Source organism: Rhinoraja longicauda, chromosome 32, assembly GCF_053455715.1.
Source record: "Rhinoraja longicauda isolate Sanriku21f chromosome 32, sRhiLon1.1, whole genome shotgun sequence".
Lineage (NCBI taxonomy): Eukaryota > Metazoa > Chordata > Chondrichthyes > Rajiformes > Arhynchobatidae > Rhinoraja > Rhinoraja longicauda.
This window is the reverse complement of record NC_135984.1, coordinates 22,650,518-22,677,947: the sequence shown is the minus strand read 5'-3', so window position 1 is coordinate 22,677,947 and position 27,430 is coordinate 22,650,518. Positions and strand designations below refer to the sequence as shown.

General features: G+C 46.1%; 1 protein-coding gene across 1 annotated transcript in view; it reads left to right on the top strand.

Annotated features, from left to right (window-relative positions):
* The window catches only part of slc37a2 (solute carrier family 37 member 2), a 56,691-nt gene that overhangs the window by 23,417 nt on the left and 5,844 nt on the right, over positions 1-27,430 (top strand). Inside the window, exons 4-15 of the mRNA XM_078426571.1 lie at positions 5,700-5,778; positions 7,963-8,098; positions 8,729-8,805; positions 10,971-11,137; positions 12,890-12,927; positions 14,852-14,998; positions 16,593-16,683; positions 18,642-18,704; positions 21,863-21,948; positions 23,316-23,364; positions 24,150-24,223; positions 24,737-24,815. Of these exons, the coding sequence (XP_078282697.1) occupies positions 5,700-5,778; positions 7,963-8,098; positions 8,729-8,805; positions 10,971-11,137; positions 12,890-12,927; positions 14,852-14,998; positions 16,593-16,683; positions 18,642-18,704; positions 21,863-21,948; positions 23,316-23,364; positions 24,150-24,223; positions 24,737-24,815 (1,086 nt within the window). The remainder of the gene's footprint in view (positions 1-5,699; positions 5,779-7,962; positions 8,099-8,728; positions 8,806-10,970; positions 11,138-12,889; positions 12,928-14,851; positions 14,999-16,592; positions 16,684-18,641; positions 18,705-21,862; positions 21,949-23,315; positions 23,365-24,149; positions 24,224-24,736; positions 24,816-27,430) is intronic.

Below are 27,430 nucleotides of genomic sequence, written 5' to 3'. Positions count from 1 at the left end.
AGGGTTTTTCCCAGTGCAGGAAGGAACTGCAGGCGCTGATTTATACCGAAGATAGACACAAAGTGCTGGAGTAACTCAGCGGCTCAGGCAGCATCTCTGGAGAAAAGGAATAGGTCGCCTTTAGGGTTGAGATCCTTCTTTAGAGATTCTCCTAGTATTCCCCAGCTTCTCTATTGCGTGAGAAAATTTGGTCAAGGCTCCTGGGGACCAGGCTCATTGACTTAACCTGACAAAGTGAATTGAGCGCAGAGTTTGGGGACATAATGCAATTTGAACCTTTAATGGCGGGTGTTAATGCTGCTGCCATCGATGAGGGAGAAAGAGACCCATCCTTCAAGTTTGGCCGTGGTTCTATTTGTGATGGCTCTGACGCAGTGCCAGGTCAGATGATCGCTGGTTGACTGAGTCATCTCTGGGAACCATGCCAGCAAAATGTTACATCATGTACTATTTTTCTTATAAATAATATTCTGCTTCATGCAGTTTTTTAAAAATGGAAGGTGGGGAGGGAAGGATTTAATAGGAACCCGAGGGACAACATTTTCACACAGAGGGTGGTGGGCACATGGAATTTGCTGCCAGAGAAGGTAGTTGAGGCGGGTAATATAACAGTTTAATAACATTTGGACAGATACAAGGGTAGGAAAGATTTAGAGGGATATATAGACCAAACACAGATGGGTGACACTAGTGACACAGGACTTTCATCGGCCTGCTCGGCCTGTTCGGCCCTGGGACTTTCCATCGCCCAGTGGGGGCTCAGGACTTTCATCGGCCTGCTCGGCTCGGCCCTGGGACTTTCCATCGCCCGGTGGGGGCTCAGGACTTTCATCGGCCTGCTCGGCTCGGCCCTGGGACTTTCCATCGCCCGGTGGCGGCTCAGGACTTTCATCGGCCTGCTCGGCTCGGCCCTGGGACTTTCCATCACCCAGTGGGGGCTCAGGACTTTCATCGGCCTGCTCGGCTCGGCCCTGGGACTTTCCATCGCCCGGTGGGGGCTCAGGACTTTCATCGGCCTGCTCGGCTCGGCCCTGGGACTTTCCATCGCCCGGTGGGGGCTTCAAAAAGTTGGGAGCCTCGATCACCTCGTGGCACCACGGGAGAAGAATGAGGAGGAGATAAGACTTTGCCTTCCATCACAGTGAGGGTGTGCCTAGAGCAATCACTGTGATGGCTGTTTGTGTAAAAAATTATATCTGTGTGTCTTGTGCTTTTTATACTGCCGGATTTACGAAGGGGAAATCATGCTTGACAAATCTACTGGAATTTTTTGAGGATGTAACTAGGAAAATTGACAAGGGAGAGTCAGTGGATGTGGTGTACCTCGACTTTCAGAAAGCCTTCGACAAGGTCCCACATAGGAGATTAGTGGGCAAAATTAGGGCACATGGTATTGGGGGTAGGGTACTGACATGGATAGAAAATTGGTTAACAGACAGAAAGCAAAGAGTGGGGATAAATGGGTCCCTTTCGGAATGGCAGGCAGTGACCAGTGGGGTACCGCAAGGTTCGGTGCTGGGACCCCAGCTATTTACGATATACATTAATGACTTAGACGAAGGGATTAAAAGTACCATTAGCAAATTTGCAGATGATACTAAGTTGGGGGGTAGTGTGAATTGTGAGGAAGATGCAATAAGGCTGCAGGGTGACCTGGACAGGTTGTGTGAGTGGGCGGATACATGGCAGATGCAGTTTAATGTAGATAAGTGTGAGGTTATTCACTTTGGAAGTAAGAATAGAAAGGCAGATTATTATCTGAATGGTGTCAAGTTAGGAGGAGGGGGAGTTCAACGAGATCTGGGTGTCCTAGTGCATCAGTCAATGAAAGGAAGCATGCAGGTTCAGCAGGCAGTGAAGAAAGCCAATGGAATGTTGGCCTTCGTAACAAGAGGAGTTGAGTATAGGAGCAAAGAGGTCCTTCTACAGTTGTACCGGGCCCTGGTGAGACCGCACCTGGAGTACTGTGTGCAGTTTTGGTCTCCAAATTTGAGGAAGGATGTTCTTGCTATGGAGGGCGTGCAGCGTAGGTTCACTAGATTAATTCCCGGAATGGCGGGACTGTCGTATGTTGAAAGGCTGGAGCGATTGGGCTTGTATACACTGGAATTTAGAAGGATGAGGGGGGATCTTATTGAAACATATAAGATAATTAGGGGATTGGACACATTAGAGGCAGATAACATGTTCCCAATGTTGGGGGAGTCCAGAACAAGGGGCCACAGTTTGAGAATAAGGGGTAGGCCATTTAGAACGGAGATGAGGAAGAACTTTTTCAGTCAGAGGGTGGTGAAGGTGTGGAATTCTCTGCCTCAGAAGGCAGTGGAGGCCAGTTCGTTGGATGCTTTCAAGAGAGAGCTGGATAGAGCTCTTAAGGATAGCGGAGTGAGGGGGTATGGGGAGAAGGCAGGAACGGGGTACTGATTGATAGTGATCAGCCATGATCGCATTGAATGGCGGTGCTGGCTCGAAGGGCTGAATGGCCTACTCCTGCACCTATTGTCTATTGTCTATTGTCTATTGACCCTGATGTGAGAGGACGCTGGCGTTGAGTATTCGCCGCTTTTCCGTCAGGATAGTTTGTCTGTTTGTTTCTATGTTAATTGTTTTTGTAAAGCGCTTTGAGCATGTGATAAGGCGCTATATAAAATAAATATATTATTATTATTATTAGTGTAGATGGGGCATCCCGATCGACATGGGCAAGTTGGGCTGAAGGGCCTGTTTGTGCTGTTTGACTCTACGAAGGTCTGTTTGGAACAATGGTGGTGGCTTGGCAGATTTATTCTAAGCTATTTATTCTCTGGGCCTACCTTATATTTGAGCATTGCACAGCCCATGAGTGTGCACTGTGATTTAGAAGTGGGAACTACGGCTGGTGGTAATCATTGCTGCAATGGACTTGCCAGAACAAAGATTTAGGCTGCTTGTACCATCAGTTCCCAGGAAAGCACGCCCGTCAGTACTCTTCCTTCCTTTCCCTGCACTCTTGCAGCTATTTCAATAGCAATGTATTATACAGCAATCTTGCTCTCGACACCAGCAAGACCAAGGAGCTGATGGTTGACATCAGGGAAGGAAAGCTGAGGATCAATAAACATGTCTTCATCGATGGGATGGTGTGCAGAGATTCACCAACCTCAAGGGCGTGCATACCTCTGCAGATCTGTCCTGGACTCAGCAGCACATTGATGTAATCATGAAGAAAGCCCATCAACAACGCTACTTCCTTTAGAAGATGGAATAGATTTGGTATGTTGCCAAATACTCTGTTGAATGTCTACAGTCTAAGGTTGTGCAGCGGTAGAGTTACTGCCTTACTGTGCCAGAGACCCGGGTTCAGTCCTGACTGTGCAGAGTTTGTACCTTCTCTCTGTGACTGTGTGGGATTTCTCTGGGTGGTCCGGTTTCCTCCCACATTGCAAAGACTTGCTGGTTTGTAGGTTAATTGGCTTCGGTAAAATTGTAAATGATCCCTAATGTGTTAGTGTGCGGTCATCGCTGGTCGTCACACGGTGGGCTGACGGGCCTGTTTCTACGATGTATCTCTATATTAAACTAAACCATTTATGGATTAGCAATGCCGCACAATGTTAGTCCAGTTGAAGTTGGTAAAGTTCAACAACCTCCCTCGGACAGTTTATCTGGATCCAGCCAAAATGTCAAGTGGCCCAAATAGAATCAAAGGACGTCTATTACCAGGGTGTTTCTTGGAACGGTGGCTCTCTGTATGTATTACTAAACGTCGCAGCAACCAATGCCGTACTGAGATCAAAATCGGAGAAAAGTTACCTTAAAGAGTTGCAGTTCCTTTTGTAACCTCACGCCCGGGAGAGCAATCTCGGCATGAAGAAGGGACAGTGAATGTGCTGGAATACCAACATTCATCTAGGGAATTCATGGAGAAGTTGGCTGGCCCACGTGGGGACTTATCCCAGCTTCCTTCGAAGACACCAAGCTGCAATGCATGGAGGGTCTTCAACTGGAAATGTCAACTCCATTTCTCTTTGTGCAGATAGTGCCCCGTTGAATGCTTCCAGCGTTTTGGATTTCATTTCAGATTTTGCACACTAAGGGTGGTGGGTTTATGGAACGGGCTGCCGGAGGAGATAGTTGAGGCAGGTTCTATCGCAACATTTAAGAAATATTTAGATGGGTACATTGATAAGACGGGTTTAGAGGGATATGGGCCAAATGCAGGCAGGTGGGACATGTTGGTAAGTGTGGCCAAAGGGCCTGTTTCCACACTGTATGACTGTATGACTCTGACTCTGTTTCCAGCAACTGCAATTTTTATCTTGGGAGTGGAAGGTGTTTTATTCAGGCTGTGACTTTCCTGTAGTTTCTCATAAGGATATTATTTGTATACTGATGGACCTCGTAATGCTTTCAAAGTCAAGGTCACGGTCGTTTAGTCCACATGCTCACACCAGTACATCTATATACTAAAACTCTCTTTTGTTTGTTTGTTTGTTTGTTTGTTCCTGAACTACAGCCAAAACGGTAAACTATAGCACGACAATTTTAGGCCCACCTTACTCACCATTGTCCCTTTGGTGCTAATTGAAGAAGTTTAATTAAAATCAGTGTTATGTTTTTTAATTATTCACATTTTAAAGTTTAAATCTACCTCCTGGGGAGGGGGAGGAGGGAGGGTAAGGGGGGTTGAGGGGGGTGGAGGGGAGGGAGGGGGGGGAGGAGAGGGTGCTGCACCAATGCAGGAGAGGTTTGGGCCCAACGGGTCCACTTGGTCTAGTTTTGTTTTAAACAAACCGACCATTCTGCTTGTGTGCCCCTGTTGTGGGAGCCTGGTGTGAACTCCTTCCCAGCGCTGACTCTTCCACGGCAAAGAAGCCCCTTGGCCTGGAGCAGAGCTGCCTGGCGGAGTTGGTGCTGGGCACGGTGAGTGGGGCAAGTGGCAGCACCAGTGCCGTACATTCGCCAAGCACTCGGGGGGTTACTGTTTCGCTCATCAACCTGCCAACGTGTGGTGCAGCAATGGCCGCACTTGTTGTGCCCAAAGTCAACCCCCCAGTGAATGTCCTGCAGCATTTTTCCCATGGCAACCAAAGATCATTACTTTATTCATCAGATAAGCTGGAATTCATCCCTCACGGAAGTATCCTCGACGATGGTGCTGATCTGCCTTGTGGAATACTGGTCATAGGTTCCTAAATCGTAGGAGCAGACTTGGGCCATTCAGCCCATCAAGTCTACTCCGCCATTCAATCATGGCTGATCCGTCTCTCCCTCTCAACCTCATTCCTGTCAATGTCCACTTTAAAAAATAGCCAATAACCTGGTCTCCACAGCCATCTGTGGCAACGAATTCCACAGAGTCACCGCCCTCTGACTAAAGAAATCCCTCCTTATCTCCTTTCTAGAGGTACGTCCTTTTATTCTGAGGGTCTGTGGTTCCTTTATTCTGATGATGCAGGAGATCTGAAATTATAATCCTGGACGCAAGGATAATTATAAATGGGTGTCAAGGTAGTTTAGGATATGGATCCGAGGCTTTTATTTTCCAGACCCTTTTGCTACCTTTATTCCTCGGTGACTGAGACGCTGAGTTCAGGGGGCAGTACCTGAGTTACTATATTACATCGACTCGATGAAGCCATATTACATCAGGCATGCAGGAGGAGTGTTTGTTTGCTTTCTTTGCATGTATATCACTGCTCTGCATTTTGTTTTTTCAGATAAACCCAATTACAAGATGCTGTTTGGTGCCTTGGACAACTCCTTCCTGATAGCTTATGCCTTTGGAATGTTCTTCAGGTGAGTGTGATGGAAATTGGAGTCAATGCTCATCTCTGTGGTCAGGGTGTAGCTCTTCATTAGGATGTCCCATCCAATCGAAGGGAGGGCAGAACGTGGCTCCCTCTGCCTCCGCTTTAATAATAAACCTCTGTGCCACTATTGAGCAACTTTAATGCACTAAACTGATACTTCATCATTCCCTTTTCCAGCCATCTTCCAAATACTTTCATAAGTTCCAGAAGCAGAATTAGGCCATTTGGCCCATTGAGTCTACACTGCCATTCAATCATGGCTGATCTTTCATTACCTCTCAATCCCCTTCCCCCCATCACCCCTTGACACCCTTACTCATCAAAATGATGAACTTATAGACAGTAGGTGCAGGAGGAGGCCATTCGGCCCTTCGAGCCAGCACCGCCATTCAATGTGATCATGGCTGATCATTCTCAATCAGTACCCCGTTCCTGCCTTCTCCCCATACCCCCTGACTCCGCTATCCTTAAGAGCTCTATCTAGCTCTCTCTTGAATGCATTCAGAGAATTGGCCTCCACTGCCTTCTGAGGCAGAGAATTCTTCCACATCTTCCACATAAGATCACTGAACCAGGAGGTATTTTTGCACTTGAGCACAATTGTTTCAGTGGTGCATCTGGCACAGTGTCCGTTATGTGCTGGGTGATATTGACTCTGGCAGCAGGCTCCAATTACGTTGTTGGGTTCAACTCTTTTTAATGATTTCCAATTACTTGGACGAATCTTTAAAGAGTACAGGCAATCCCCGACCTATGCAGGGATTACGTTCTGTGAACCCTAATGCAAGTTAGTATCCCTATCCTCATCCCCTGCCCGCAGTAACTCCCTGAGAGTATTTTGTCAGCAGCGCCTGGCTGCAAGTGGGGCACTTTCTGCAGGGCGCGGCCTTCTGGGAAAGCACCACCGCCATTGCCAGCCTGTTTCCGATGTAAACTTGGATGATCACACAGCCTTGTGGACATTGCAAACTGCCTTGATTGCACTAGAGTCCGAGTACGGAATAGTTTACGCAAGTCGCCTATTGTGTAAGTCAGGGAGGGTCTGTATAAATGATCCAAACCTAGTTAATGAATATCGGGTCCAGGAGGAGCATGTTTAGCAAAGGATCGGGAACATCCGTGTTAACAGAGATGATGGAGATTTTTTGGTAATTGTACTAGTTGATGAAACATAGAAAATAGGTGCAGGAGTAGGCCATTCAGCCCTTCAAAATGATCTTGGCTGATCATCTAAAATCAGTACCCAGTTCCTGCTTTCTTCCCATATCCTTTGATTCTGTTAGCCCTAAGAGTTACAGTATATCTAACTCGCTCTTTAAAACATCCAGTGAATTGGCCTGACACTGCCTTCTGTGGCAGAGAATTTCACAGATTCATAACTCTGGGTGAAAAAGTTTTTCCTCATCTCAGTCCTAACCTACCCCTTATTCTTAAATTGTGACCATGGTTCTGGACTTCCCCAACATGGGGAACATTTTTCCTGCATCTAGCCTGTCCAATCCCTTAAGAATTTTATGCTTCTGTAAGATCCCCTCTCATCCTAAATTCCAGTGAATATAAGCCCAGCGAGGAGTCATCACTCTGCTAGTTTGGCCCTGGTGTGTGACAAACACTGCAAGTCATGGGGGAAGCACCTCGGCCACAGATGAATGAATAAATTATATTTTATTACCGCATGTGGCACGTCACAATACAATTCTTTGCTTTGCAAACCATACACAAAGTATGCGAAGAGCCGCTACGGGATGGGCAGCGACCAAGTTACAAAGTGTTCAATGTGGTCCCAATGGCCCCTCTTTGGGTTTGCTTCAGTAACGCCGCCAGTTCATGAAGCTGCAATGGCACACCATTCACCGGTGCGTTCACCAGGGGTTCTGGCCCACACTCCGTGGGAACTTTAATACACCAACTGTCCCGATTTGGATTTGTAATACTGGTGCGAAATGTAAAAAATAAATTGGGCAACCAAGCCATTTGTATGGATGGATGAATGAAAGTTCGACTTGCCATTTCCATGTGGCTGAAGGTCCATTTATTGCAGCAAGCAGAATGCAAGCCAAGCAGTGCTTTGCGTCCACTAACTGTAGTTGGCCAGGTCCTTGCACACCGACAGGACGTTGCCTGTTAGTTTCTCTCCGAACTCAGACAGATTTCTTTCTCCTCCCTCCAGTGGTATGTTCGGGGAGCGCCTCCCTCTGCGATACTACCTGACCGTTGGCATGCTGCTCAGTGGAATGTTCACCGCTCTCTTTGGGCTCGGATTTTACTGGCAGATCCACAGCATCTGGTACTATGTGTTCATCCAGGTGAGTGCTGCTGTGTGGTAGGAGCCTGCCGACCGACCATAACCTCCGTGGTCGGTATCGGCTGCAGATCCGCCCCTGCGTTCCTCTGTATACTAGAGGGTATTGCTTTAAGGTGAGAGGGGCAACATTTAAAGGGCAAGCTTTTATTTAACATTGCGGGTGGAACACGTGCTGGAAGTGGTAGTTGAAGCCGATATGTTGGTGGCATTTAAAATACTTTTGGATAGGCAAGGAATTGCAGGGAAGGGAGGGTATGGGTTAAGTGATGGTCTTGGCATCATGTTTGGCACAGACATTGTGGGCTGAAGGGCCTGCTCGTGTGCTGTACTGCTCTGTGTTCTCTGATCAGAGGAATGTGGGGCAGAATACACTGGGATTGCTGAAGGATGTTGTGAATGACGGGCTGGACTCGGAGGGGCCGAAGGAACCGTTTCCGTACCAATTTCCCCTGGCGTCGGCACAGGCCAGGTGCCCTCCTGCCTCTCCCACTCCCTCTGCCAGGAACAGTTCACGTTCATCGTGGCAAATACCGTCGCAGCTGCTCGTTGTTAACCTGGGTTCAAGTCCCACTGTTGAGCCACGTCCAAGGACTCGTGTGCATCAATCATTCTTTTTTTTCCCCCTCCACAGATTGCAAATGGGTTGGTGCAGACCACGGGTTGGCCAGCTGTCGTGACTTGCATGGGGAACTGGTTTGGAAAAGGGAAGTACGTGCTGCTTTTTGCTGATTTGATGAAAAATATTGATGTGCTTGGTTTGCTGGCGTTCGGTAACAAGTTGTCAGATGTCCGACTATCTATCTTTGTCAGATTTGAGTTGGGGTTTTATAGATCAATAATCCCCCAGTGAGAGGAAGTGAAACATTTTTTCCGTGCTCAGCCATTCCGTGCCTCCCTTGTGTCATGCCCTTGTCACTTTTCGGTTAATGGTCCAATTTTTAATTTGACGCCTGTCCTTAGTCAATGAGTGGATGACCGATAAGCCCAATGTTTATTGAAAACATCATCGGCGAGACCAAGCACAGGCTCGGCTCAGACTGCCGAGGCCTACCTGATCTCCCGGTTGCTAAACACTTTAACTCCCCCTCCCATTCCCACACTGACCTTTCTGTCCTGGGCCTCCTCCACTGTCAGGGTGAGGCCCAATGCAAATTGGAGGAACAACACCTTATATTTCGCTTGGGCAGCTTACAACCCAGTGGTATGAATATTGATTTCCCTAATTTCAAGTAACCTTGCTTTTCCTCTCTCTCTGCCCCTTTCCCACCCGAGTTCTCCAACCAGTTTAGCTGTCTTCCTGATTAATTTTACTGATTGTATGCCTCGTTGTCATCTTCCCCTCAGCCAAACAATGAACCATTCTATATTTCCTTGATCATCGTTTGCTTTGTCTGTTGTTGTCACACCTTCCCCTTCCATCTCTCTAGTCTCCCTCTCCCCTGACTCAATCTGAAGAAGGGTCTCGACCTGAAATGTCGCCCATTCCTTCTCTTCAGAGATGCTGCCTGTCCCGCTGAGCTACTCCAAAATTTTGTGTCTACCTTCTGCTATGCAAGTGTGGCTTCAAGTGTGACTGTCCATTACAGAAGATGGTTTAATCAGTAGCATGGCCATGGACATGCGATACATTTACATTGATGAAGGGTAGACTGTCTCCAATAAAGGATGCGAGGATTAAAGATTTATTGTGGTCAAAATCCTCGGTGGGCCGAATGATCTGTTTCCACGCTGTATCACTAAACTGAACTGAAATTTAAACTGCTGTGGTTTTTGGGATCATATTGCACTAATCTGTAGAATTAACAGAAGCTTTCAGAAGGAAATTGGGGTAGTGGGGGAGGCAGGGAGAGAAACCTTGATGCTAGAAATCTGAGATAAAAGTGAGAAATGCTGGAAATACTCAGCAGCTCAGGCAGCACGTGTAGGGAGAGAAAGAACTAATGTAGGAGCAAGGAACTGCAGATGCTGGTTTATACCAAAGATAGACACAAAGTGCTGGAGTAACCCGGCCGTCAGGCAGCATCTCTGGCGAAAAAGGCTGGGTGACGTTTTGGGTCGGGACACTTCTTCAGAACTGATGTTTCAGGTTGGAAGCCCAGGTCTAGTTAAGAAGGTGCGTGTGGTGTAATGTGTTATATTGTAACCTTTAAAGAAAATTGGCATCTACTTCAAAAGAGAGAACTGCTAGAATGAGTCTCTAAAATGCAGGCAAAAGGAAGGAAATTCTGGCCAATAAGCCCTGGATGAAATCTGTAACCCCCAGTCAATTGCAAATCGACGTAGCTTTTCTCTGCCCGAGATCTATTTTTCCTGCAAAAAACACCCATCTCCACTCAAGATTCTTCAACTGGCCCTGAGTGCCAAAGCTTTATGGGAAAAGAGTGCTCCGTTAGATGTAACTTGGCTCTTTAGTGAACTGGTGAGATGGGGAGAAATTTGTGCTGCAGTAGCCCCAGGTAACAGTTTGCAATACCCAGTCAACTGAAGCGCAGGCTAAGCATGTTCTGGGCAAAGCTGCAGTCTATCGAGTCTTGAGACAGTGATGTTTCTCCATTTGCTTAGTATAGTTTAGGTTATTGTCACACGTACCGAGGTACAGTGAATAGCTTTTGTTGCCTGCTAGCCAGTCAGCGGAAAGACGATACATGATTACGATTGAGCCATCCACAGTACACAGATACATGATAAAGGGAACAACATGAATAACACTTTGTGCAAGATAAAGTCCGATCAAAGATAATCCAAGGATCTCCAATGAGGTAGTAGCTGTGGTCTGCTCTCTGGTTGTTGGTTGGATGGTACAATTCCTTTTTTAAACATGTTATGATTTTCAGAGTGTAATGTTATTTTTGCCCCTTATTCAATTTTGGCAGACGCGGTTGCATAATGGGAATCTGGAACTCGCACACGTCCGTGGGTAATATTCTGGGCTCTTTGATCGCTGGGAGCTTCGTGTCTTATGCCTGGGGGTTGTCATTCATCGTGCCCGGTGCCATCATTGCAGCAATGGGAATAGTCTGCTTCTTCTTTCTAATCGAATGTGAGTATTGCATTGATTTTGTGCAGCAGTGATTGCCTGCTTTGTGCAATCTGCGGGATCTGAACCAAGTAATGCAAACAAAGGAGGTGGCGCAGTTGGTAGAGAAGCTGCCTCGTGGCTCCAGAGACCTGGGTTTGATCCTGACCAGGGTGTTCTCTGTACGTGGAGTTTGTACCTTCTCCCTGTGACTGTTCGGGTTTCTCCTGGGTGCTCTGGTCTCCTCTCACATCCCAAAGAAATGCAAGTTGTTAGGTTGATTGGCCTCTGTAAATTGCTTCAAGCATGTTGATGAATGGTGGAATTTATGGCATTGTGGTGAGAATTATAATAAATGGGATGAAGGTAGGATTAGTGTAAATGGGTGTTTAATGGTTGGTGGACTGAAGGGCCTATTTCGGTGCTGTATCTGTCTTAAAAATATTTTGGGCAGTTTTTGTTCAATGATACCAGTGAGACTGCAGTGCCAGTGACTTGCCATGGGCTAGCTTCATGTCCACTTTTCCCACCCAGTTATATATCTCGCCTCAATGGAGAAGGGGATTGCTGACGGTGGGGAAGCAGGACTTTGTGTGGTGAAGGTAAGTATGTATATCAGTGTAGGAACAAGGAACTGCAGATGCTGGTTTACATAGACGTGACAAAATGCTGGAGTAACTCAGTGGGTCAGGCAGAATCTTTAGAGAAAATGGATGTTCTATCCACGTTCTCCAGAGATGCTTTGTAAACTTTAGACTTTAGAGATGCAAAGATGCAGCACGAGAATGGGTCCATTGGCTCACCAGATCGATTTATTCACACAATACTGGAGTAACTCAGCAGGTCAGGCAGCATCTGGGGAGAGAAGGAATGGGTGACGTTTCGGGTCGAGACCCTTCTTCAGTCTGAAGAAGGGTCTCGACCCGAAACGTCACCCATTCCTTCTCTCCCGAGATGCTGCCTGACCTGCTGAGTTACTCCAGCATTTTGTGAATAAATCGATTTGTACCAGCATCTGCAGTTATTTTCTTATACTATTGGCACACCAGATATCATTGTGCTGGATATCAATGCCCATAGAACACAGGAAGATCACTAACACTACCCTACACACTAGAAACAATTTTTACAATTTTACCGAAGCCAATGAACCGACAAACCGGTACGTCTTTGGAATATGGGAGGAAACTGGAGCACACGGAGAAAACTCATCACAGAGAGAACGTACAACCTCCGCACAGATAGCACCTGCGGTCAAGATTGAACCCGTGTCTCTGTCGTTGTAAGGCAGCAACTCTACCACTGCGCCACCCAGACCTACCTGACCTGCTGAGTTACTCCAGCACTTTGTGCCTTCCTGACCATATCAGTGACTGTGCAGATCTAACTGAGCAATTTTTTGCAATGGTCTTGATTGACACTTGGAGCACGTACATTTTCTTTTGGGTGGTGGTATTAGTGGGATTTGTCCCTCCATAACCTAACCACTCCTCTAACTCCATCAAAGTGAGTGATGGGGGTGGGGGAGGAGACAGTTGTAGAAGATGGCATGATTACCATTAGAAAACATGACTGCTCCCACCTGCCTTTTAGATGCCAGATGAGGGAGAGAGATATCTCTGATGTTCCCAGCATCAGCCTTATTGAACTGGCTTGTGTGACTGCCGTGATTAGGGAAACAATTCCTTAGGATGAGCCTAATTTTTTTTAAACATGTCAGAGTCCAATGTTTGGTGTTTCTGAATTAACAAACTATTTGTTGTCTTTTCTCTACAGACCCTGAAGACGTGGGCTGCACTTCCCCTCAACACCACGTAAGCAGATTGATCACTTTACTGTATCTTGCCACTTAGAATCAACAAGCTGATGAAGTGGGTTTAGCATAGTTGCACCAAGCCCCGGCCATTTGTGATCTTCATTAGGCATATTGGTCGGAGTTGTCAGCAAGTTGGGGCGGAGGGCCTGTTTCCACACCGTATGACTTTGCCAGTGGTGCCTTCAGCTCTGTTATGCATCTCATTGACCTCTGGTGCTTCCTGTGCTCTATGGGTATTGAGATCCAGCAAAATGGGACAGTGCTCTGCTTCCCACCATCCAGCTGCGGTCCAAACTTGGGCTGTGAAGAATTCAAACGATGCTGTCAGGGGTTATAGAGTCATGGAGTGATACAGCGTTGAAACCGGCCCCTTTAGCCCAACGCCCACACCGGCCAACTAGTCCCACCTGCCCGCACTTGGTCCACATCCTTCCAAACCTGTCCCTATTTATATATCCGATCCATCGGTTCCCAAACACTTTCTTTTCATGCTTTAGTTTTGTTTGCAATGATTTAATTTGAATTTTATTCAAAGCTTTAATTTTGTAATTTAATAAGCTGCAAAAGCCAAATAAAGTGTTTTAAGCGCTCAAAACATTTTGACAGAATTATCAATTTAATGTCTTATCTTCAAATATGAGCCATAAGTCCAAATGTTTGATCAATTATTGGCCATGTATGAAATAAGTTTGGCGCCGTTTTGATAGTGCTTTCACACTGCGTTTATTTGGTGGAGAGAAAGAAGGAAAAGGGTTCACGTTTTTACTGGTGGAATCCATATGGGTGTTTGCAATTATCAAAACTGTGATGTTATCAGATATATTTGTAGCAGAAACTATAGGGCCGTCTATCTATATACTAAAACTCTCGTTTGTTTGTTCCTGAACTACAGCCAAAACGGTACACGATAGCACGACAATTTTAGGCCCACCTTACTCACCGTCGTCCCTTTGGTGCTAATGGAAGAAGTTTCATTGAAATCGGTGTTATATTTTTAAAGTTATTCACATTTTAAAGTTTAAATCTATTTCTGGAGGAGCAAGGGAGGGGGAGAGGGGAGGGGGGGAGGAGAGGGTGCTGCACCAATGCAGGAGAAGGTTGGGCCCAATGAGTCCACTTGGTCTTGTCCTTTATATTTCTATATCTTATTTATGAGATAAAAGGAGGCTACTTCAGCCCAACACTATGATGCCTCACAGAAATCCCAAACTCCCATAGATTTTCCATGTAACCTATTTTCCCCACACCGCCATCCGCTCTCTCAGATTCTTGATTATGAAGGGCATCAAAGTCACGAGGAGAAGGAGAAAAATAGATCGGCCATGATTGAATGGTGGAATAGGCTCAATGGATTGAATGGCCTAATTCTGCTCCTTTGTCTCATAGTCACCATTTTCTCCCGCCCACCTGCACATTTGGGGCACTTCACAGCGGCCAATTAATTTGCCAGCCCACAAGTCTTTGTAAAAGGGAAGAATCAAGAATATATATGGGCAAACAAATATGGTCATTGGGACAGCATCCAAACTTGGCTAGCAACAGGGATTGAAGATAGATAAGGACTGGAGCTCTGAGGTGGCAACTTTAATAGCTGCATCATTTTGTGGTTCTAGACTTTTTTTAAATTTGGGCTTGAGAGAGATGAGGGTGATTTATTTATTTTTTCATTCACCATTGTATGCTGGTGATTTTTAAAATCATTCATTCCGACCAAGATGTCCCAGTTTAGTGTTTAGTTTACTGCCAAGTGTACTGAGATACAGTGAAAAGCTCTTGTGTGCTAAGACTAGTGTCGCATTGGAAAGACAATCTAGTCCAGTGTCATTTGGCCCATCCATGCCCCTCTGAACCTTTCCGCCATGTATCTGGCCAAGTGTCTTCTGAATGTTGCGTGAAAACGGAGGCCTTGCTGTGTGTTGCAGGACCAGGCAGAGCAGGAGTCGCTGTTACGCCGTGACAGTGAGGATGAGATTTTCACCAGCCTCAACAACGATGAGGGCAGCGACAACCCCATCTTCAACAACATCCAGCCCTCGCCGATCAGCTTCTGTGGAGCACTGAAGATTCCCGTGAGTACCAAGGACCCTGGCCGGTCCACAAATGTAAACTTCCAGAGTTAAATGCTGATGCTCTTTCCTGTGAAAAATTTCACCATAGTAAAATTGGTGAATGTTGGCCTGACAAATTTATATATTGAATATTAAATTTGACATTGTACATTTTTGGGAACCTCTAACAGCCACCCACTCCCCTGTGCCCCACCTGGACGTGCTCCTATTTCACCCCTCCACCTACATTCCTTCCTCTGGCTTCACAATTTGCAACTCCACAATACTTTTGTCTCACACCTATTTTTTTTCATCCCTGGCATTTGTCAACCCCCCCTCCCCCTCTCCCCTTGCCTGCGTTCACCTTTTGTCATGTCAAGTCAAATTTATTTGTCACATACACATACTGTGCAGTGAAATGAAAGTGGCAATGCCTGCGGGTTGTGCACAAAAAAGAATTACAGTTACAGCATATAAATAAAGTTAAGAAGTTACTATTAGTGTCGACAAAAATTTAGTCTCTGGGGTTATAAAAGTTGACAGTCCTGATGGCCTGTGGGAAGAAGCTCCGTCTCATCCTCTCCGTTTTCGCAGCGTGACAGCGGAGGCGTTTGCCTGATCGTAGCATCTGGAACAGTCCGTTACTGGGGTGGCAGGGGTCCCTCATGATCTTGCTTGCTCTGGATCTGCACCTCCTGATGTATAGGTCCTGCAGGGGGATGAGTGTAGTTCCCATGGTGCGTTCTGCCGAACGCACTACTCTCTGCAGGGCCATCCTGTCCTGGGCAGAGCTGTTCCCAAACCAGACTGTAATGTTGCCGGACAGGATGCTCTCTACAGCCCCAGAGTAGAAGCAATGAAGGATCCTCAGAGACACTCTGAATTTCCTCAATTGTCTAAGGTGGTAAAGGCGCTGCTTAGCCTTACCCACCAGTGCGGCAATGTGCGTTGCCCACGTCAGATCCTCTGAGATGCGGACTCCCAAGTATTTAAAACTGCTCACCCTGTCCACACTAGACCCATTTATCTCCAGTGGCGTGTACGTCCTTGGATGTTTAGCCCTTCTGAAGTCCACAGGATAAAGGGAATAATGTTTAGTGCAAGGTAAAGTCCAATTAAAGATAGCTTGTCCTGCCCACTTCTCTTCTGTTTGGGAACCAGGACAATATTTAGTGATAACGATTGGGAAGCACAAAATGCTGGAGTTACTCGGCAGGTCAGGCAGCATCTGTGATAGGTCACATTTCTGGTTGAGACCTTTCTTCAGATTCTCAGATGCTGCCTGGCCTGCTGAGTACTCCATCACTCGCGTTCTATACAAGATTGCTGCATCTGCACTTCCTTCTGCCTCCGCGGTAGACACAAAATGCTGGGGACCCTTCACCCGAAACGCCACCCATTCCTTCTCTCCAGAGATGCTGCCTGACCCACTGAGTTACTCCAGCATTGTCTACCTTTGATTTAAACCAGCATCTGCAGTTTTTTTTCCTTCTGTCTCCATGTTCTGTTGTTGTATGAGTATGCGGGTGGTGGGAGAGAGAGTGGCGGGATGGAGGGGATAGTCGTGAAGCTCCTTCATGGTCGGTTATTGAAACTGCTTATCCTGTTCGGACAGGGCGTGGTGGAGTTTTCACTGTCTTTACTCTTTGCCAAACTTGTCAGCTATACATTCCTCTTCTGGTTGCCGCTCTACATTTCATCTGTGGGTGAGTAGCTCGTGCGCTTTGAGAGAAAAAGGTTTTGTTTTTTTTGGCCAGTTGGATCCTAGAGTACTTAATGGAGTAGAGAACCATATTTGATGCTTTTGCAAGAAAGGATAGAAATGCGTCACAGTGACATGGAACAATGATTATTGGTTGGAGGGGGTGGAAAATGGGGAGAGCATCAGCTGCTTCAAGGGCTTTCTTATCCACAGATGCTGTAAGGGGTTGGGATGTTGTGACTGTGAGGCTCTTGGATTTGTAGACAACCAGCAGCCAGCTGATGCCTGTGGTGGCCCTGCATGTTTGGTGGAGGTTGGAAATGCATTGCGGGAGAGAAGTGTGAACACAACAAAGCCAAGGACACCTTACACGGTGTGTAGGAAGGAACTGTGGGCACTGGTTTAAATCGAAAATAGGCACAAAATGCTGGGGTAACTCAGCGGGACAGGCAGCGTCTCTGGAGAGAAGGAATGGGTGACGTTTCGGGTCGAGGCCCTTCTTCAGATTGAGTCAGCTCAACGTCACCCATTCCTTCTCTCCAGAGATGCTGCCTGTCCCGCTGAGTTACCCCAGCATTTTGTGTCTGTCTTCGACACCTTGCTCAGAACTGCTGGGATCTCCCTTGAAATCGTGAGGGAGAATTTCTCCCACATTCCCAGTTTCTCTTTAGACTTTTGCACTTTGAAGATACAGCGTGGAAATAAGCCCTTTGGCCCACCGAGTCCACGGTCACCCCCTACACTAGCACGATTCTACACACCAAGGACAATTTACAGTCATTCGTCTGCCTGCCTAATGTCCCTTAAACATCGCTTCCACCACTTTTCTCAGGCAGTGCATTCCAAGCACCCAGCACTTAAGAAACAAAGATGGCCACGTACATCTCCTTTCAACTCCCTTTTGCCTGCATCCCTCCATTCTCTGCACACTTGCATTTAAGCTTCTTCAACCCCACAACCAGATCTGATTCCGTCCGTCATCACGTTCCAGGCACCTTCCACACTGTGTTTCAAAAAACACTTCTTCCCACGTATCTCCTTTAAACTTTCACCCTCTCTACGCCTTCTAATGTTTGCCTCCCCCCCTCCTCCCAGGGAAAACGAATCAGACTGTCTACCCTGTCTTTGCCTCCCATACGTTTATGCAATGCCTCCAATGCTCCAGCGGAAACAGTCCAACTTATTCCAACCTCTCATAGTTAATCTAATCCAGGCACCATGCGTATCCTTTCCAAAGCCTCCATGCCCTTCTTGTAATACATTGACCAGAACTACATGCACCTCTCCAAACGTGGCCTAACATTTTATACGGCTGCATCATGACTTCTTGATGTTTATGCGCAACACCATGACTGATTAAAGGCAAGCGTGCAGTACGCCACCTTTGCCACTCTATTTGTGTTGCCACTCTCGAGGTGCCATGAACGTGCACCCTGAGATCCCCCGTGCACCAGTGCTCATCGGGGTACTGCCATTAACTAATACTCTCCTCTTGCATTTCACTTTCAAAGGTTCAACACCTCAGTCAACCAAGTCTCATGCACCTTCAACACCCTAGATGATGAGCCCAGCTTCCAAGAGTGAGAAACGTCTCTCTCTCAGTGCTAGAATAACTCAATGGGTCAGGCGGCATCTCTGGAGAACGTGGAAATCTGACGAATCAGGTCGAGACCCTTCAGTTTGAACCTGAAATGTCACCTATCCATGTTCTCCAGAGATGCTGCCTGACCTCCTGAGTTACTCCAGCACTGTTTCTGTTTTGTAAACCAGCATCTGCAGTTCCTTCTATCTCCAAGCGTGAGACTGGGTCTCCTATGCATCTGACTTTGAGAGTTTTGGCAACTTTGAGTCATGGCTCATCGGATAGGAAAATGAGCATAAGTATTTGCATTGAACTTATTGAAACATTTTGATCCAGGGTTGACAAGTTTACCTAACTATACATTTGTTTTTATCTTTCAGCTCATTTGAATTCCAAAGCAGCTGGCGATCTCTCGACACTCTTTGACGTTGGTGGCATTATTGGTACGTTTGTGTTCAGTGGACATGTAGACCTTTCAGGCTGAAGGCACATTGACAACATTGCAAAAGTCAACTAATTGGAGGAGGAGTTGGGGACTCTTACTTGCAGCTAAATCTGCAGAGCAAATAAAAGCAATTTACTTCAAAAAATGAGTATTTAAACAGCTGGGAAACAGCAGCATCTCTTCCCAATAAAAGCAGGGTATATATATCCACAGTAAAAAGGTTAGGCGGCACAGTGGTATAGTGGTAGAGCTGCTACCTTGCAGCACCAGAGACCCGGGTTTCATCCTGACTACGGGTGCTGTCTGTGCGGTGTTTATACATTCTCCGTGGCCACGTGGGTTTTCTCCGGGTGCTTTGGATTCTTCCCACACTCCAAAGACATTCAGGTTTGTAGGTTAACTGCCTTTGGAAAAATTTCTAAATTATCTCTAGTGTGTAGGATAGTGTTAGTGTACAGGGTGATCGCTGGTCGGTGCGGACTCTGCACTGTATCTCTAAAGTCTAAAGGGTGGAGAATGATTATATTCAAATATATGCATTGTTGATATGAATAATGGCCGTAACACGAGAAACTTAAAGAGAATGTAAAGTGCTGGAGCAACTCAGCAGGTCTGACAGTATCTCTGAAAAACATGGATAGGTGACGTGTTGGGTTGGTCAGGTTGGTGGAGGGGAGTGGAGAGCTGGCAGGGAGGAGGGGCAGGACACCTGGCGAGTGATGGGTGGATACAGGTGAGGGAGGTTTTTTCGATAGGCAGATGGTTGGACAAAGATCGGAGATGAACAGACAAAATGTGTGAGCTAGGGATAGAAGATCTGAGAACTCAATCTAGAGAAAGGCATATAGGTGGAAGTGAAGGGAAGGGGAGAGTGAGAGGCAAGATGGTGTGATTTGAGGTTGGGCTCAGGAAAAAAGGAGGGAGGGGCTTTGGGGATTGTTTGCTGGTTAGTTAACCAAAACCAGGGAATTTCAGTGTTCATACCATTTGGTTGTAAGCTCCCCAAGTGGAATTGTGAGGTGCTGTTCCTCCAGTTTGCATCTGCAGTTTCTTGTCTCCATCTCTATGGAAAAAATAGCAGTGTTTTAATCTTCAAGTTTTACAAAAGTTTTTTTTAAACCAGGAGAATGAATGGATATCCAGACTAGTTGAGCCTGCCCCATACCATCATGGATGATCTACACAGACAATAGACAATAGGTGCAGGAGTAGGCCATTCGGCCCTTCGAGCCAGCACCGCCATTCAATGTGATCATGGCTGATCATTCTCAATCAGTACCCCGTTCCTGCCTTCTCCCCATACCCCCTGACTCCGCTATCCTTAAGAGCTCAATCTAGCTCTCTCTTGAATGCATTCAGAGAATTGGCCTCCACTGCCTTCTGAGGCACAGAATTCCACAGATTCACAACTCTTTGCCTGAAATTGTTTTTCCTCATCTCCTTTCTAAATGGCCTACCCCTTATTCTTAAACTGTGGCCCCTGGTTCTAGACTCTCCCAACATTGGGAACATGTTTCCTGCCTCTAACGTGTCCAACCCCTTAATAATCTTATACATTTCGATAAGATCCCCTCTCATCCTTCTAAATTCCAGTGTATACAAGCCTAGTCGCTCCAGTCTTTCAACATACGACTGTCCTGCCATTCCGAGAATTAACCTAGTAAACCTACGCTGCACGCCCTCAATAGCAAGAATATCCTTCCTCAAATTTGGAGACCTCAACTTCTCTTCTGTAACAGCTCCACATAACTCTCAATTCCCTTAATTTTCAATCATTTGGCTACCTGCACCATAACTACTCCTAATGGTCATTGCCTCTGTGCTGTTGAGGGCTCTAAAATGAGCGGGGAAAACAGATTACGTTCAATTGGTGCCTGTTGGCCTCGTAACACCATAAGATATAGGAGCAGAATTGGGCCATTCGGTTTATCAAATCTGCTCCGCCATTTGATCATGGTTCATCTGTTTCTCCATCTCGACCCCATGCTCTGCCCTTTCCCTGAAAACTTTGATTAAGGTTCTTGATTATTAAGGGTGTCAATTTCCTCTTTAAAAATACCCAATGACTTGGCCTCCACCACCCTCTGTGGCAATGGGTCCCACAGATTCACCACCCTCTGGTTAAAGAAATTCCTCATCATCTCCATGGCTCTCAATCTTAATGACTTTCCATGGCAGGGAATCTGAAACAAAAGAGAATGGTGACAGAGGCCAAAGGCAGAGTTCAGAGTGGGATGGAGTGTTGCAAGTGTTACCACCGACTCCATTTCCTTCAGCCACCTACATAATCATGAATATCAGCCTAGAGCCTGGCCCACTCTTTGATCGGGGATGTGCATTTCACAGCCATGCTGCTCAGTGCGAAAAATTCTGCAATATCCTGATTTAAATCATCAATCCCTGACCTTATTCTTTCCACTTAAATGTTTAGCTTTACAGTCCCATTCGTGCAATGGAATGGAGTCTTATAAAGAAATCCAGTTTTCTTTTGCCCCGCTTAACAATCCTTTTTAATTCATCATACGTTCACTGATTTCCCCACCTTTGATCCATTTGCCTATTATAAAATACTACTGAGCTCCTAAACAAGCATAGACGTTTCCCCATCTGTTTACACTGAGTATTTCACCACTCACATTTTCCTTCAAACTCTCAGGATTGTGGCTATTTCTTCGGTAGCTTTCCATCGAGGTGCCGGGAGGAGTGGCGTGGTTGGTTTTATTATTCTATTCGTGTGTAACAAGATGCAGTGAAAGGCTATGCTCTGGGTGCTATTGAAGCAAATTGCAGCGTACATGATGGACGTCAAATGCCAGAGTAACTCAGCGGGTCAAGCGACATCTCTGGAGAAAACAACTAGGTGGTGTTTCGGGTCAGGGCCCATCTTCTGGCTGAAGAAGTGATATTTCGGATCAGGACCCTTCTTAAGATGACTTCTGTCTGAAAAAGGGTCCTGACCCGAAACGGCACCTATCCATGTTCTCCAGTGATGCTGCCTGACCTATTGATTTTTCCAGCATTTTGTCTGTCTTTGGCATAAGCCAACATCTGCAATCCCTTGTTATTTTATACCACACACAAAGCGTGTTCTTGGTATTGATTTTCCCCCAGTTTTGAGATGTGAAGGTTGTTCACTGTCTCTTTCTGTCCATGAAGGTGGGATTCTGGCTGGAATCATCTCTGACTACACTGGTGGACGGGCCACCACATGCTGGGTTATGTTGATCGTGGCTGCTCCTATGGTAAGAAGAGTTTGTTTTGGGGCAGGATGTGAGGGGGGGGGGGGAAATACAGGATGAAGAAAAGGTAGAAATTTGTCAAAGCAGCTACTTTGCACAAAACTATCTGCTTCCACCTGTTACACTGAACCCACTGCTATCTTGGAGTGCACTCCAAAGCTGCCTGTCCAACACATACTTGGGTCATGGCAATAGTGTTACATGACTGGAAAGAAATTGGTCCAACCTATCAGGTTTAGTAGGATATATGCTAACCACTAGCAGGTGATACTAATGTAGATGGGCGTCCTTGGTCAGTATGAGCATGTTGGGCCGAAGGGCCTGTTTCCATGCTCTATGACTCTGACTGTCACATGCTTGATTCACATGTTGAATGAAGGATATCCTAGATTGGGTGGATCGGTAACATTGAATGCACCCGAACTGTGTTGTTTTTTTGTAGAATTAAATGAGTTAGGATCGAGTCAGTGTAACAGTGTGAGCTGAAGGGCCTATTTCCACAAAGGCCCAACTCCTTTGGACCTGACCTCAGAGAAACTAGTCTTAATGGTTTTAAATATTCAGGTGGAAAATGTTTCCAAAATGTAAACCAGTCTATACAAACAAATTCTTTCTGTAATGTCTGTGATATTATACTGTCAGGTACATGCAAACGTAAACACCAAGTGAAATGTCGTGTACTTTGATCCATGTCCTGGCCCAGGTTCCTTTGTAATTTGGGCCAGTGTGCAATGTGGGAATTGGACTAACAAAGGGTGTCACCTGCCATTGTCCCATGCCCTTTAATAGTCAAGTCAATTTTATTTGTATAACACATTTAAATACAACCCACGTTGACCAAAGTGCTGTACATCAGTGCAGGTACTAAAAAAGAACATACAATAGCACACAAACCTAACAACACATACATAAACAGTTTACAGCGTCCCCTCAGAGGGCCTCAAACGCCAGGGAATAGAAGTAGGTTTTGAGCCTGGACTTAAAGGAGTCGATGGAGGGGGCAGTTCTGATGGGGAGTGGGATGCTGTTCCACAGTCTCGGAGCTGCAACCGCAAAAGCAAATAGTATTGGATAGTGCCAGTAGTGTTGCATTGTGCTCGATGAACCATTGGCAGCGGCTCAGGTGAAATCTTCTTGCCAAGAATGGCATAATGGCGTAATGATGGAGTTGGAAAATATCTTGTGAATTGGAAGCCTGGATATTTGGATTTTTTAAATTGCCTAAAATGCATACTGAGTGGTTGGAAAGAGGGATTTGTCTGTCGTGTCATGGTGAACCCAAGAATTTCAAATCAAATCCCACCAGAACTTAAAAGACCTACAAACCTTACAACCACAGTGCTCATGTCACCTGTTCTTTCTCCTTTCAGCTCTTCCTTTATAACCATATTGGGAAAAATGGACTTGCAACAATTATTGGTGAGTTGGAAGACAAGGTGACATGTTTTTGAATCATATGATTTTGCTCTAATAATTTGCAATTGGTAATTTCCAAGAAATAGAAGCACAGAAATTTGTGGCGTGTGATCAAATTGTAATCTTATTTGGAGTGGGCCAGTGGACTGATACGCTGTTCCCACTTCCCGTGCACGTGAGGCATTAGCATTATTAGGTTCTGTTGTGAGTGGATCTGTACCCTTTTACTCATGGAATACATCTACTGATGTGTATGGAATGAGGCAGCCCAAACCCATTATTGTGCTTAAAATCTCCTCCATACTTGCAGGATTCCATTCCTCTCCACCTTCCTGCCTTCCTTATCCATTATGGATAGGGCTGTGTTCACTGCTCTGCAGATTTAGGTGATCAGTTACCGTAGTGCAGGCTGAGGTGCATCCTGTCACAGTACTTGTAGTTGCGCAACTAATGGGTGCATCTTGAACACAGAAGCTGGGATGTCGTGTTACAAACATACAAGTCACTGGTGAAACTGCACATGGAGTATTGTATGCAGTTACCGTCACCCAAGCCATAGGAAGGATGGCATTGAGCTGGAAAGTATGCAGAAAAGATTTGCAAGACTGTTACCCGGACTGGAGGGATGAGTTATAACAAATTGGCCGTTGCCTTTTCCACATTACGCCACCAACACTCTTTCATTCTTTGTGAAGTGCTTTTGTTGGCCCAGTGGCGATATAATGAGAGCAAATGCTCCTTGCCTGCGTTTGTTCCTAAATGATGTGATTTTTGTTTTTGCCTGACAGGGATGTTGATCTTCTGTGGAGCTCTGGTGAATGGACCGTATGCACTAATCACAACTGCAGTGGCAGCCGATCTGGTGAGGAGCGGGGAAGCACTCTGAGTGGTGCAGTGGGTGGGGACGAGAGTGAGTCATGGTGGCTTAGTGTTAAAATAATTGTCTCCTTCCTTAACATGGGTTATTTTGGGCTCTGAGCTTTTTGAACAGGAGAGTGGGGTACAAGTATTTGTAATTTGTATTTACAAGCCATTGGGCGGTATAGTGGCGCTGTGGTGGAGTTGCTGGCTTACCCGCGCCAGAGACCTGGGCTCCATCTTGACTACGGGTGCTGTCTGTGTGGAGTTTGTACATTCTCCCTGTGACTGTGGGATTTCTCTGGGTGCTCTGGTTTCCTCCCAAGCTGGAGGTTAATTGGCTTTGATAAAAATTGTAAGTTGTCCCTCGTGTGTAGGATCGTGCTAGTGTACTTGGTCATTACTGGTCAGCAGGGACTCGGTGGGCTGAAGGGCCTGTTTCCGCACTGTATCTCTAAAGTCATAAACAAAGAGAGTGCCATAATAAGTGGAGCTGTGGTTGTGATCTTGTCTCCAGGGAACTCACAAGTGTCTGAAAGGAAATGCGAAAGCGTTGTCGACTGTTACCGCAATCATCGATGGAACAGGCTCAATTGGTGAGTCTACAGTTAACTAGTAACGTGCCAACGTTTGTCCAGTTCTGCTGAGAGCCAACTTTTAAAAATGAATCGTATAAAACTAAACATTTATTTTAAACCTTGTACTTTGTACCTCTAGTCTTTTGTGTGATCTTATCGATGTGGTCTACTTTAACATATTTCCCATGATTTTACTCAGAGTTGTACGGTTTTAAAAATAGCCCATCTTATTATTCTGTTATGAAAGTAGCTGTATTTATGTCAGCCAATGATGATACTGTCCATAAAGTTAATTTACTTCATGGAAGAATTATGGAATGGTTACAGCACAGGTGGGCCATTCGGCCCATCATGCCCGCCCTGGTTCTAGTTCCACCCACTGGTCTTTTCTCAGATGCCTTGCAAATTATTCTCAGCATGTATTTATCCAATTCTCCCTGGGGTCACCTTGGAACCTCCATCGCCTCTTCAGGCAGTGCATTCTAGTCTGCAACCACGCAGCATAAAAAAAAAGGTTTTCCTCAAAACCAATGAGATTTGAGACGGTAGGAAGGAAATGATTGGAGAAAATCCCAGGATAGAATATTTGTTCATTTGGAGAAGTGATCAAGGATGGTCAGCATGGCTTTGTTCGGGGAGAGATCGTGCCTGACTAATTTGCTGGAGTTTTCTCCACTGTACAATAGACAATAGGTGCAGGAGTAGGCCATTCGGCCCTTCGAGCCAGCAGAATCTTTGAATCCCTCACCCTTTTTGTTTCATGCCTGTGACCTCTGGTCTTTCCCTCTTTCACCCGAGGTCTATTTCATAACGTGTTTGGTGAAGGGAATTTGCAGATTATACAAGGTACAGGTTGTGAACCAGAGGGGAAAATGTACAAAAGAGGATATAAACATATAGGCTCAAAAGTTAAATGAGTGAAGTAATTTTATTGGACTAAAGATGGACACAGAGTGCTGGAGTAACTCAGCGGGTCAAGCAGCAACTCAGGAGAAAAAGGACAGATTACATTTTGGGTCAAGACCCTTCTTCAGAATGGTCCTTGGTCTGAAGAAGTGTCCTGACCCAAAACATCACATAGCTTTTTCTTCATGGATGCTGACTGACCTGTTCAGTTACACCAGCACTTTGTGTTTATCTTTGTTATAAACTAGCATCTGCAGTACTTTGTTTCTGCAACTTCATTGGGCATTTTTGTAATTTCACTCATTGTATGTGGAATTTGAAATGGAGAATTGGTTCTTCTGCCTGGATGGCCAGCTCTGCTGGGGATGTTTGAGTTCTAAACCTAGTCTGACAGGAACCTATAGCCTGAATTGTACTCTATACACCCCCACAGTACACATGTTGCATTTGCGTATTGTATTTGCATTCTCCCCAGTACCTTGCAGGTATTATTGCTAGGCATTGTCACAGGAGTGACAAAATCATGAGAGGAATAGATTGGGTAAATACAGTATAAGAAAATAACTGCAGATGCTGGTACAAATCGAAGGTATTTATTCACAAAATGCTGGAGTAACTCAGCAGGTCAGGCAGCATCTCGGGAGAGAAGGAATGGGTGACGTTTCGGGTCGAGACCCTTCTTCAGACTGATGTCAGGGGGGCGGGACAAAGGAAGGATATAGGTGGAGACAGGAAGATAGAGGGAGATCTGGGAAGGAGGAGGGGAAGAGAGGGACAGAGGAACTGTCTAAAGTAGGAGAAGTCGATGTTCATACCACTGGGGTGCAAGCTGCCCAGGCAAAATATGAGGTGCTGTTCCTCCAATTTCTGGTGGGCCTCACTATGACACTGGAGGAGGCCCATGACAGAAAGGTCAGACTGGGAATGGGAGGGGGAGTTGAAGTGCTTGGCTACCGGGAGATCAGTTTGGTCAATGCGGACCGAGCGCAGGTGTTGAGCGAAGCGATCGCCGAGCCTGCGCTTGGTTTTGCCGATGTAAATAAGTTGACATCTAGAGCAGCGGATGCAATAGATGAGGTTGGATTAGGTGCAGGTGAACCTTTGTCTCACCTGGAAAGACTGTTTGGGCCCTTGGATGGAGTTGAGAGGGGAGGTGAGGGGGGAGGTAAAGGGACAGGTGTTGCATCAGAGCCTTTTGCCCAGAGTAGGGGAATCGAGAACCAGAGGACATAGGGTTAAGGCGAAGGGGAAAAATTTAATAGGAACCTGAGGGGTAATATTTTCGCACAAAAGGTGGTGGGTTTATGGAACAAGCTGCCGGATGAGATAGTAGAGGCAGGTACAATCACAATGTTTAAAATACGTTTAGACAGTTACATGGATAGGATAGGTTTGGATGGATCTGGGCCAAACGCAGGCAGGTGGGACTAGTGTAGATGGGACATGTTGGTCAGTGTGGGCAAGTTGGGCTGAAGGGCCCGTTTCTCTGCTATATGACTCTGACTGGCCATCAGTCTGTGGCTCCAGACCATGAGTCTCTGCTCCTGACTATGTTGATGGTCTTTGACAACTTTTGCTATCCAGGGCCTTTCGCGTTGTCCCTCGTAGTCAGAGAGGCAGAAAAACGGATGAAGTACATCGAGAGTTAAAAATTTGAAATGTTTAGTTAATTGTCACGTGTATCGAGGTACAGTGAAAAGCTTTTCTGGTGCATGCTAGCCAGTCAG